The sequence below is a fragment of the Leucopleurus acutus genome, assembly GCF_964270905.1.
Source record: "Leucopleurus acutus genome assembly, chromosome: 17".
In the NCBI taxonomy this organism is placed as follows: Eukaryota; Metazoa; Chordata; class Mammalia; order Artiodactyla; family Delphinidae; genus Leucopleurus; species Leucopleurus acutus.
Window position 1 is genome coordinate 2,907,400 of NC_139159.1, and position 12,182 is coordinate 2,919,581.

At 48.0% G+C, this 12,182-nt stretch overlaps 1 protein-coding gene across 1 annotated transcript; it reads right to left on the bottom strand.

Annotated features, from left to right (window-relative positions):
* Positions 1-253: 253 nt before the first annotated feature.
* On the bottom strand, positions 254-11,673 carry ALKAL1 (ALK and LTK ligand 1; the record flags this gene model as incomplete). Its single annotated transcript, XM_082859001.1, has 4 exons — positions 254-318; positions 1,804-1,884; positions 3,424-3,477; positions 11,508-11,673. 4 exons carry the CDS (start codon positions 11,671-11,673, stop codon positions 254-256), a joined length of 366 nt encoding a protein of 121 aa, XP_082715127.1.
* Positions 11,674-12,182: the final 509 nt, after the last annotated feature.

Here is a 12,182-nt window from a genome sequence, read left to right on the forward strand (position 1 = left end):
TCACTGAGGACTCGTAAGGCTGCCAAAAAGCTGTTTCTATTAATTCAATCACTGTTGAGGACATTTTTTTATTAATTCAATAAACCATTTAGACCAAGCTCTAACACTAAGTGGAAAATCCACAGGTTAAATTTATTTGGTGGTGCTAAGATCAGCTTCCTGGGCTTTTTAAATTGTTCAAAATTTCTTAAGAGAGTCAGGCTGTTAAACAGAATAAGAAAAATTAATAAATACATACTCACACGTAGGTCTTCTATGCCTGTGAGCACAGAGGACTCACTGCTAATCTTTTGAGCAATCTAGCACATCTTTTGTAATCTAGGAGAAACATTTAAAAGTAAATTGTGTATATGGTTACTACAAATGTGGGGAAAACCATGTTAAGTTATTGTCGCTAATTCTTAATAATGATAGCCATAATTTAATAAACATCTAATATAGCAAGTACTTAACCTGGATTTTCTCATTGATTCTCCTGATGATGTAAGCAGCTAAGATGTTACTGTCATCTTCACTTTAGAGATGAGAAAACAGCCTCAAAGTGTTAAGAGTCTCATAGCTAGTAAGCAGTTTCATTCCAAAGCCCAGAGTTTCTCCACCATATGCTGTGCTACCACTTAATCATTCTGCCTAGATGCCAACAAGATTCATTTTCTCTAGTCATCAAACACAAGTAGTTTTTGAAAAAATCATAACAACTCTGACTGAACATCCCAAGTAAAATTAAATATCCCTCAAGATGACCAATTTAGTTTAAAAAAATACAAAACGTTTAAAGTTCATTTTCTTTAAAAAGAAAGTTTAGATTTAGAAAGGAATTTAAAATTAGCCAACTGAGTTACCACACTTAATGATGATTTGGGCAGTTTAAAGGGGAGCATTTAAATATAATGTTTGGAATTGCTGTTTAGTTCAGTAACTTAAGAATCCCAAAGAAATCTTTAGACAACCTTTAAAACGCACGCTACCGTTATTCAGAAAAGTCTATCACTCAGCATAGAAATGATGCGATATGAAACTACTCGTAAAATCTTAGGGGGAGGGCTTCCCTGGTGGCTCTGTGGTTGAGGGTCCGCCTGCCAGTGCAGGGGACATGGGTTTGAGCCCTGGTCCGGGAAGATCCCACATGCCGTGGAGCAACTAAGCCCGTGCGCCACAACTGCTGATCCTGCGCTCTAGAGCCCACGAATCACAACTGCAGAGCCCACGAGCCACAACTACTGAAGCCCACGTGCCTAGAGCGCGTGCTCCGCAACAAGAGAAGCCACCACAATGAGAAGCTTGCGCACCGCAATGAAGAGTGGCCCCCGCTCACCGCAACTAGAGAAAAAACTTGCGCACAGCAACGAAGACCCAACACAGCCAAAAATAAATAAATAAAATAAATAAAATTTGTTTAAAAAAAAAAAACTTAGGGGGAAATTTTGACTTACACTTCATGGTCATCTTTTTTTTTCCCATTTATATAAGAGAGTGCCTTATTTATGCCAAGGAATTTGATAAATGATAAAAGGTTTATCATTTATCAAATGATAAATCCTGACAGACATTGTGGTCCTTAAGGAAATCTGGCTATTTTCAGATCTGTCTGAAATAGTCCCAATTAGAATGCGGTTTCATTGCTCACGGTGTCAACAGAAGGCACACAGCTTAAATTTAAGCACCGTCAATGTTATAAACAGCACGTCATACAATGTTTAGTCTATTATTTCCCACTCACAGACAGCTGAAGTTTAAAATCACGTGCATTTACTGTTGGATAAAGATTTTTTAAAAAGGACAAAAATGACCCAAGTTACTTACAAGCTGGTGTGGAGCAGTCCCTGGTGTTGTGGTAGAGCCTGTGGAAATGTTTGCCACACTCGGCTGAAAACGTGACCGGCCCTATTGGACAGGAAGAGGATGCTTACGATACACATAGGTGTGTTTTCCAATCAAATCTGCCAGCGCTTTATGGATACAGATAATATAACTGGTTTACATCTTTCCATGCCCTTAAAAGACCTTGCCTGGGGGCACGTCTCCTCCCCCAGACTCTGGGGCAGGCAGTGAGGTGTAACCTGTGAAAAACAATCGAAATTCACTCCACATTCTCAACATCTCACATAATGGAACGTAAGTCGATTTCAGGAGAACTCCTCAGAATAAGTAAGAGAGAAAAGCTCTAGACGGAAAAACAAAAAATCTGCAGAGAGCAAAGCAAGCGGATGTGAAAGAATAAAAAATAAATATCCACGGCTTCCACTTTGTTCTTCAGTTTTTTATTTAATAGGAGTGAATGTTTATATGCAGAGACATTTATTCCATCTTCTACTTAGAGTGATTTGTGTCAAGGACCACTGTAAGGTGGACAGGGTCTTGAGACTTCCCTTATTTTCCCCACAAACCCAAGACAGTCCTCACCAAAATTCATCCCTTCTGGAGTCTGCTTTTTATGGAAGTGGTAGAAGTAGGGGAGCCCACGGTGCCCCTACCAGGGTTCTAGAAACATCAGGAAGTTTCTTACACTTCCCGGTGCCTCAGGAGGGTCTTCACGCCCTCGTTCCAAAGTTAATTAACAAGGTGGCCCTGGGCTTTGGTCGAGGGGGAACCCACATCTTTCCCAGCTTATTGGCCTGAGATGTAAAACAGGGAAAGGCGGGGGAATGACTAGGCACAGAGTAAAGGTGAGGGTGCACGCTTCGAATTAAGTGATTTGCTAGAACATGGGGCACAGGATGATTGCAATGATTCCCCAAGTTGATACAAAGTACCAAGGAGTGTCGTGGGAGAGAAAGCCACTGGGGCTTACCATGTGACACATGAAGGGAATCTGCTCTGCCCCGCGAGAAACACTTCCTCTGTGTCGCCGACCGGGAGCACAGCTAAATCCCTAGCACACCACGGAGGACTCATCACAGTACAACTCCACCCGCCTTCCAGCCACACTCTGCCCAGTGGCCACACACACCCTTGCCTAAACTGGCCGCCCGGTCCTGCCCCAAACCACACCATGTGTCCAAAGGATTGCTTTTGACCAGGATGCCTCTCTCATCCAGGAAAACCCTATTCATCCTTAGAGCCCAGCTTATATATTGTGTCCACGACAGCCTTTTCTGGTAGTTCTCGGCAAAACCGTCCACTTCCTGTGTCTCCCTAAAATTCTGTTTACACTTCTATCATTCACCCAGATCTGGTTCCCATCAGATTCTGGTTCACCATTTAATTTAAAATTAGCCAACTGAGTTACCATTCTGGTTACCAATTCACCAATGGTGAACCAGTTACCAATCTGGTTCACCATTAAAACAAGCTAGTAGCATTTGCCTACCTCCCTGACAGGACTGTGAGCCTCTAACAGACATTATTTTCATGTCCTCAATGCCCCATGGAGTAATATGCTACAATCTTTTTAATTGAATCACTGATAAAGTTCACGCCTACCTGTGAAATGCTTTATGAATTTGTCTTTTAAGTTCAAATCTCTTGGGAATATTTCTGAAAAGAAAAAAACCTTTAGAATTTCTTGAATGCATTTCCATCATTAAAAAATCTCCTTATAAACACTAACTCAGAAGGATATCTGCACCCCCGTGTTCACTGCAGCATTATTTACAACAGCCAGGATACGGAAGCAACCTAAGTGCTTGTTCACTGTTCACTGATGGATGAATGAATGTGGTATATATGTATACAACAGAATAGCACTCAGCCATAAGAAAGAATGATACCCTGCCATTTGTGACAACGTGGATGGACCCAGAGGGAATTACGTTAAGTGAAATAAATCAGACAGGAAAGACAAATACTATATGACTCCACTTCCACGTGGAATCTAAAAAACAAAACAAATGAGCAAACAAAACTAGGTTCACAGAAACAGAGAACAGAACAGTAGTTGCCAGAGGGGAGGGGCATTGGGGAGGAAGCAGAATAGGTGACGAAGGAGGTCAAGAGGTACCGACCTCTGGTTATAAAATAAATAAGTCGTGGGGGTGCGATGGACAGCATGAGGATATAGTCGGTAATACTGTAGAGCACGTTAGAAGGTTGCCAAGAGTAAACCCTGAAAGTTAACTGTACGGTGACGGATGGTAACCGGACTTCTCGTGGTGACCATTTTACAATGTACACAAATATCGAATCATCATGTTGTACGCCTGAAACCAAGGTAATGTTGTACGTCAATTTTGCCTCAATAAAGAAGTTTTAATATCCTTACAAGTAGACTATAATGACGAGCACTAAACACATGAGCTTGTGGTTGTTCACGCAGCTGATTCCAAGTCTGTATGTCCAGCCCTGGCCAGGGTGACGGGGAGAGGTGAGGTGAGGTTGCTCACCATCCTTTATAAACTTTGTCTAAGGGTGAGGAGAAGGGAAGGATTTGTAGGCAAGGGAGTGATACCATCAAGCTTCATTTTTAAAGATCATCATGCCTGGTACGGAGGGGCGAGAGTCGATGCAGAGATGAGATAAAAGGTTTACAGAGAAGTTATCGTGCGTGTGTGGAACAGCGCTGGCCTGTGGAGGGGTTAGCAAACTGCCCTCAGGACTCATCCTGCCCCACGCCTGTTACTGTAAATAAAGTTTTATTGGACCACAGCCATGCTCATTACTTACGTGTGGCCTACGCCTGCTTTCGTGCTACGATGCGGGGGCAAGACATTGTTGCAGAGATTGCATGGCTCACCGAGCCTCCAATATTTTGAAAATGTTTGAAATAGAGAAAGGTTGCCAGTGCCTGCTGTAGCATCCTATTTGCATTCAGCTAAAATGGTGATTGTCTGCAGAGAGGCAACAGCGACAAGGATTCTGGGGGTGGGAGGGAAGAGAGATTTTTCAGTGCATACTCTTTTCATTAACATTTTAAAAAAATTTTTTTTTTATTATTTTTGGCTGCGTTGGGTCTTCGTTGCTGCACACGGGCTTTCTCTAGCTGTGGCAAGCAGGGGCTACTCTTCGTTGTGGTGCACGGGCTTCTCAGTGCAGTGGCTTCTCTTGTTGCAGAGCATGGGCTCTAGAGTGCAGGCTCAGTAGTTGTGGCATGTGGGCTCAGTAGTTGTGGCTCACGGGCTCAGTAGTTGCGGCTCGCAGGCTCTAGAACGCAGGCTTAGTAGTTGTAGCGCATGGGCTTTGTTGCTCTACAGCATGTGGGATCTTCCCGGACCAGGGCTCCAACCCGTGTCCCCTGCATTGGCAGGAGGATTTTTAACCACTGAACCACTAGGGAAGTCCAACTTTAACTTTTTTCAACGTAAATCTGTTTTCATTTTTCAATAAGCAACTAGTTAATTGAAAATGAATCTGTATTTAGGGATTAGATGCCCTGGTGATAACTTTCAATCAACAAAATATTAAATGAAGGACTGAATATGAGAAAACTACCCCCAACAACAAAATTAGATGATTGAGCTCTGAGGGAAAACAGTCTTAACAATCAGCTTCCATTATAGAAATGGGAGCCACATATGTAATTTAAAATTTTTAGTAGCCACATTTTAAAAAGTAAAAAAAAAAGTTGAAAAATTAAAAAAATTTTAATTAAATTAAAATTAATACTTTATTTAACCCATTATATCCAAAATATTATCCTTTCAATATGTAATCAATATTTTAAAATTACTAGTAAGATAGTCTACATTTTTTATACTAAGTTTTCAAAACCCGAGGTGTACTTTACATTCACAGCACACCTCAGTTTGGACCAGCCACACTGCAAGTGTTCAGTACTCATAGGTACCCAGTGGCTACCATGCTGGACGGCACAAGAATAGAATGTAGGTTTCACCCCTCTGGTATCTAAGGACAACGGTATGGGAGATTACATGTACAGATGGATTAAAAATAAAAGGATCCCAGGACTTCCCTGGTGGTGCAGTGGTTAAGAATCCGCCTGCTAATGCAGGGGACGCGGGTTCGAGCCCTGGTCCGGGAAGATCCCACATGCCGCGGAGCAACTAAGTCCGTGCGCCACAGGTACTGAGCCTGTGCTCTAGAGCCTGCGTGCTGCAACTACTGAAGCCCGCGTGTCTAGAGCCCATGCTCCGCAACAAGAGAAGCCACCGCAATGAGAAGCCCGCGCACGGCAACGAAGACCCAACACAGCCATAAATAAATAAATAGTTAAAATAAATAAATAAAAGGATCCCTAGGTAATGATTATCCTGGAACAACTTGAATAACCTATCATCTCATTCATCCAATTTATGAAAATTTCTAGTTTTCATTTAACCAAAACAGTTACCATCTGCCACCCTCAACAATTTTAAGTTTACAATAATATATTTTTAAAGGAACAGACTTGCATATTATGTATATAATGTTGGCAAGCTTATCTCTTGATAAGCAGAGATCATGTGAAATAATAAAAAAATCATAATACAGAACAACTAGAAAATAACAGAAAATGTTTAGTGTTTGCTTTTACTTGCATGTAACTTAATATCTTACCATAGAGATAATTTACTCTGCCATGATCGATTCTTTACAAAGCCATGTTAGTGGATCCTTAGTACCTCTGGAAGTACTGAAGGGCATTACTTTATGTTTTAATCTAGCATTTTTCATGTACTTGAATTGAAATGTTTGTTATATAGTTCCCTGAGTTATCATTTCCTTTAGTTAAGGAGCTGGCATGATTATTCTCTTTCTAAATATATAAAAACAATTCTACTTTCAAAAATAAGAACTAGATTTATTACATCAGTGCTGAGAGAATCACTGAGGGAAAATATAAGTGTTTGAAAAAATTCATGTTTATTAATAACTCTGTTCCATGGGTCTTCTGGGAGCTTGTAAGAGATATAGAATTTCAGGCCCAGACCTACAGAGTCACTTTCGCAAGAACTCCTAGAAGATTTATTTGCACATTCAAGTTTGAAAGCAGTAAACTAAATGTTCCAAACAAGATACAAAACTTCTTGATCATTCAACAGTGAATTACTTCATAATCAATAAGTTATAATATTATTACTAATGTATTTGTAATCTGTGATTATTAGAAGACAAGAGGCAGAATTCTTCCCAGTAAAATTATGTCATCATGGGGGGTTTTGTTGGTGGCGTTTTGAACTTTTATCACTTCTTTACTTTCGGGCACTACAGGATGTTCCAGGCTCCTCCTGAATAATTTCCTGTCTCGGTGTTAGTACCAGTCATTTCTCCAAGGAGCCCTGGTTCCTCTTATAGAGGATGGTATTAGAAACCGAAGTCTGGGAATTCCCTGGCGGTCCAGTAGTTAGGACTCGGTACTTTTCCTGCCCAGGGCCTGGGTTCAATCCCTGGTCGGGGAACTAAGATCCCACAAGCTGCGTCGAGGGCAACAAAAAGGAAACCGAAGTCTGGGTACCAGGTGTGCTTGTTGCTACTGGGGTATGGTTGTTTCCAGGCCCATGCAGTTGACGGAGCAAAGAAACATATGTGTGGTACGTATGGGCATCCTGATTTTTAATATACCTAGTGTTCAAATTATTTAAAATTGTACCACAATACTTGCCAAAATATATTTTTGGAATGTACAGTATCTGTAATATTTCACTGATAATATTACAAAGAATTTAGGATTTAGATTTTTTTTTTTCCACACGGAAATAGCTACAAAGACATCATGAAGGAAGAGGGCCTGGAAGGAGAGGTGAATTGTGACAGGCAGAGATGACAGAAGCGCGTTCCGGGAGCTTGCAGAATAGCACAGACAGCGGCTACGGCATCTGCAAGGGGCAGGCCCCGCCCATGCAACCCGCACCCTGTGAGAACCACAGAAGGGAAGATGGGGCAGGTCACAGGCGACTTAAACGTCCTGCCTTCAAGAGAAGTTAGGGCTTTCTTGGAAAATCCAGAGAGAAGCCACTGCAGATCTGTGACTGGGGAGGAAACAGCCTGGCACTACTAAGAATATTCATTTGTACTGAAATTAACACAACATTGTAAATCAACTACAGTCCAATATAAAATTTAAAAAAATTTTTTTTAAAAGACACTTAAAGCACCTACTTTTCAGCACTTAGGATAAGATCAACCTAAGTAGTATGTAATTTATATTTTAAATTACAATTAAGGGCTTCCCTGGTGGCGCAGTGGTTGAGAGTCCGCCTGCCGATGCAGGGGACACAGATTCGTGCCCCGGTCCGGGAAGATCCCACATGCCGCGGAGCGGCTGGGCCCATGAGCCCTGGCCGCTGAGTCTGCGCGTCCGGAGCCTGTGCTCCGCAACGGGAGAGGCCACGACAGTGAGAGGCCCGCATACCGCAAAAAAAATTAAAAAAATTAAAAAATACAATTAAAATGATGTATTAATCTCAAAAAAGAATATTCATTTGTAATTGTTTGTAAGAACCTCTCCAAAATTGTCTTCACATTCCTGCCTTAAGCCTCATGACAGCAAGGTTTTACATTAAAAACAAACAAACCCAAAACAACCCAGCAACACAGATCTGATTCCATGAAGCCTGCAGAAGAATGTAAATGTTCAGTGACATCTCTTGAAAAGGCAAAGCTTTTCCATCAAAACTTTCTAAAAGTCCCCCTTATACTTCCATCTCCCGAATTTCACACCAATTCCTTCTCTGTCCCAAATTCCTCCAACCCCCCTCTCTAGCCCCACCTCTGCCACTTCTCAGACATCTGACTCTGTTTTCATCTCAGTGACGAGTACCGCAGTGCTCCCTTTCTTTCGCAGAGTTCTGGGAACGATTCTTTGCTCCATTCTGCTGGTGTGATGGTCAGACAAAAGAGGGGAGAAGGGATACAGGTTATGAAAACACACACTTTCCATGCTTAGCCCAATGAGGCAGCCCAGCAGGGGGCGCCACCCAAGTTAGGGAGGCAGTGTGACATTGTCCTGAGGCTTGAACCAGGGCGATGGGCAGGACGATAAAAAGGAAGGATCAGATTGCAGAGACATGGGGAGTGGGGTTTGGTCATTAACCTGAGCTCCTTCAGCACGAGTCAATAATGTTGGTTAACTTCGTATTCCCACGCCCATCAGAGCACGTCAGGTGTGTGCTGTGAGTGGCTAGATGAACTGATGGATGGGTGATGCGTGAACAATGCATGGGGCGGGGAGGAAGGGGGGCCGGGGATGGTGAATCCTGAGGGTGATGGGTACCTACCTCTCGCATCTCCTCCTTCCCAGTGCCCCCCTCCAATTCTAACGGCATCCTTGCTGGTCACCCTCTCACCCGAGGCTTCCCCACTTACTGCTTCCCCTACGTGGACTGATCCCTGCACCTCGAGCCTCACGGGAGTGTTTAGGGAAGCCGTTGACCTACAGGAAAGGGAGGCACCGCAGCCGCAGGTGCAGCAAGGGTTTCAGAGCCCAGAGCGCATGCGAAGGCCTGGGTGATGGTGTTTACTATGTCGCAGAATCACGGGGTCAGAATTCCCGAGGTACCTGGCAGGGATGACAGTCCTTAGCCTCCAGAGCCTGGGAGATGTTTCCTCCTGAATGAGCTGTGAACCCCGCCACACCCGAGTGTGCCTGTGAGGACCACCTGGATAGGGCCAGTTCACGTCCTTGTTGGTCCCTGACCCATGTCCGAGTGTCCCCTTCACTTTCACAGACTCAGTACGGATGTAAAGAGTCACCCTTCCTCCTCACGTCATCCAAAGACTACATCACAAACAGCTGGAGAAAGCAACCGATGTGGTGCACAGATCACGCTCTGCCGGGCTGTGTTGTTTTTTTTTTTTTTTTTTTTTTTGCGGTACGCAGGCCTCTCACTGTTGTGGCCTCTCCCGTTGCGGAGCACAGGCTCCGGACGCGCAGGCTCAGCAGCCATGGCTCACGGGCCCAGCCGCTCCGCGGCATGTGGGATCCTCCCGGACCGGGGCACGAACCCGTGTCCCCTGCATCGGCAGGCGGACTCTCAACCACTGCGCCACCAGGGAAGTCCCTGTGTTGTTTTTTAAAACTTCGGATTGTTGCCACTTACATTGTAACTTTTAATAAAATATTCTTTCTCCCTAGAAACTCACTTCGGTAAGGCTTCAGCCTTTTACAGAGAAAAGATCTGTTAAACTTCAATGACACAGGTCTGAATTAATGTTACCACAAATGTTCCAGTAGTGGAGACTTTCTTCCACTCTTTTACTTTCCAAAGTGACATTCCATTCTGAGATAAACGTTGGGGCCAAGAAGTTGCAAGTCCGAGGATGCGAAGGGTGTGGTGCCGTCACTGCATCACTGCGGTGGTCACCGCCCTGCCCAGCTCCCCTCCGGGAAAGCCCTGTGTGTCCCCACGTCGCTGGAAAGCCCTGCCCAGCTCCCCTCCGGGAAAGCCCTGTGTGTCCCCACCACGCTGGAAAGCCCTGCCCAGCCCTGGACGAGGTCCTGGGTCCTCCTGTCTCAGCTTCCTGGACCTTCTCCATCCCCTGCCTCCCCTTCAGCCCGTCACTGGCCTCCTCTTTGGGTCTACCTGTGCGCCAGCCTCCCCGCCTCCCCACCTAGAACGTGCCGTCAGAGCGCAGACACCTGACTGCCTGCTCCCCTGGGTGGCCTCGGCCTCTGCATGGTGACTGGCACGCAGCAAGTACTGGATGAAAATTTGTGCAGTGAATGTGTATATATTTATATCATAACTATCATGAAAGAAAAACGGTCCTAAGAAACCCCTCTCTGCTTTGTTCAAAGTGAAGTAAGAGGCAGAAGAGCGAGGAGATGACAGCAAGGCTGCTGTGGGCTGCGACTTCTCAGCCAGCGGGTGCCGGGGGGGCGGCCCCCGGGGAGGGGCGCCTATCGCTGCCGGGCTGGGCGGCCAGCGCGTCCTCGCTCCGCAGGTGCGCGGGCTCCCAGCGGAGGCGCGTCTGAGCGGCTCCCTCCTCCTGCCCCGCCCCGGCCTTCCTGCCCTAAGCGAGCCACAGCCCCGCCGCCCCGTCGGGCCGCTTCGCCCCGGGCTTCTCACGTTTACTCCTCGTTCGGCCGCCGTCCTCGCCGCCTTGGGGTGTCTCCGGACTCCTCGTGTCGGCTACTTTTAATCCCTTTTCCCATCCCCACCACTCGTTGGGCAGCGAAGCGCCAGGAACCTGGGCGCGCAGAGCTGATCCGGGAGCCGCGGCGGCGGGTGGAGCCTGCTCAGCTACCCAGGCCCTGCGCCAGCTCCAGGGGGGCGCAAAGGGGCGTCCCGGCGCGCGACGCCAGGGCCCTGGCCCAATCCCCAAACCCGGGCTGGACCGGAAAGAGGCGCCGCCAGGTGCTAACCTGTCCGCCCCGCCTCGGCCGCTGGGACTGAAGCGCATGTCCTCGGGCTCCGGGCCCCCGCTTCCGAGGCCCGGCCTCTCTCACGGGGAAGAGGCGCATCGAAACGGTTCCTCCGCAAGATGGGTTTCTGGATACTTAACGTCTCGGCCGCGGTACGTCTCACCAGCTCATTGCCTCTTTCCCCGAGCGCCCGCCGTCGGCGGCGAGCGCTGCCGGCCTGTTCCCGCGGTGCGCGAGCCAGGCCGCCCCGAGCGCGCGCCTCTCCGGGCCGCACGAGTCCTCCCGCCCTGGGCTCGGCGCACGGGGCCGCGGGCGCGGGGCTGCTTACCTGCGCTCCGGGAGGCCGCGGGGAGGGACAGCCAGGGCTTCGGCTCCTCGCCCGCGACGCGCGCGCCCCTGCGGCCCCCGGGCCTCCCCTGGGTCCCGCGCGGCGACAGGACCAGCGCCAGCAGCAGCAGCGCGGGCAGCCGGGCGCTTAGCCTCGCCGGTCGCATGGGCGCGCGGAAGCGGCCGGAGGGAGATCAGGCGGGTCTCGGGCGGAGGCGGAGGGTCCGCGCCCCGAAGACGGACGGCGGGCGACACCTGCGCGCCTCGGGGAGGGACGCAGGACGAGGACACGGGCGGGGACGCGCGGCTGCCCCGGGGACCTGGGCGAGGCCCAGCGCGCAGATGCTCACAGGTCCGCGCGGCCTCCCCGACGGCCCCGCCTCGGCTCTGCGGGTGTCCGGGCTCCCCGCGCAAGGCCGGCTCTGTCCGCCGCCCCGTCCAGCCCACGGGGATCGAGAGAACCAACTTCGCGGTCGGGACCGAGGGGAGCGGCGCGGTAGCGGCGCGCGGCGGCGGAGACGCAGCTGCTGGGAGGGAGGGTGCGGGTGCCCTGAGCTCGAGCCCCGCCCCCAGCCCCTCGCCCCGCCCCCAGCTCGGAGCTGGCGGAAGAAGGATATAGAAACGACCGTGGGGCAGGGGCTCCCCATCAACTATCCGTCAGGGAAAAACACCCTCA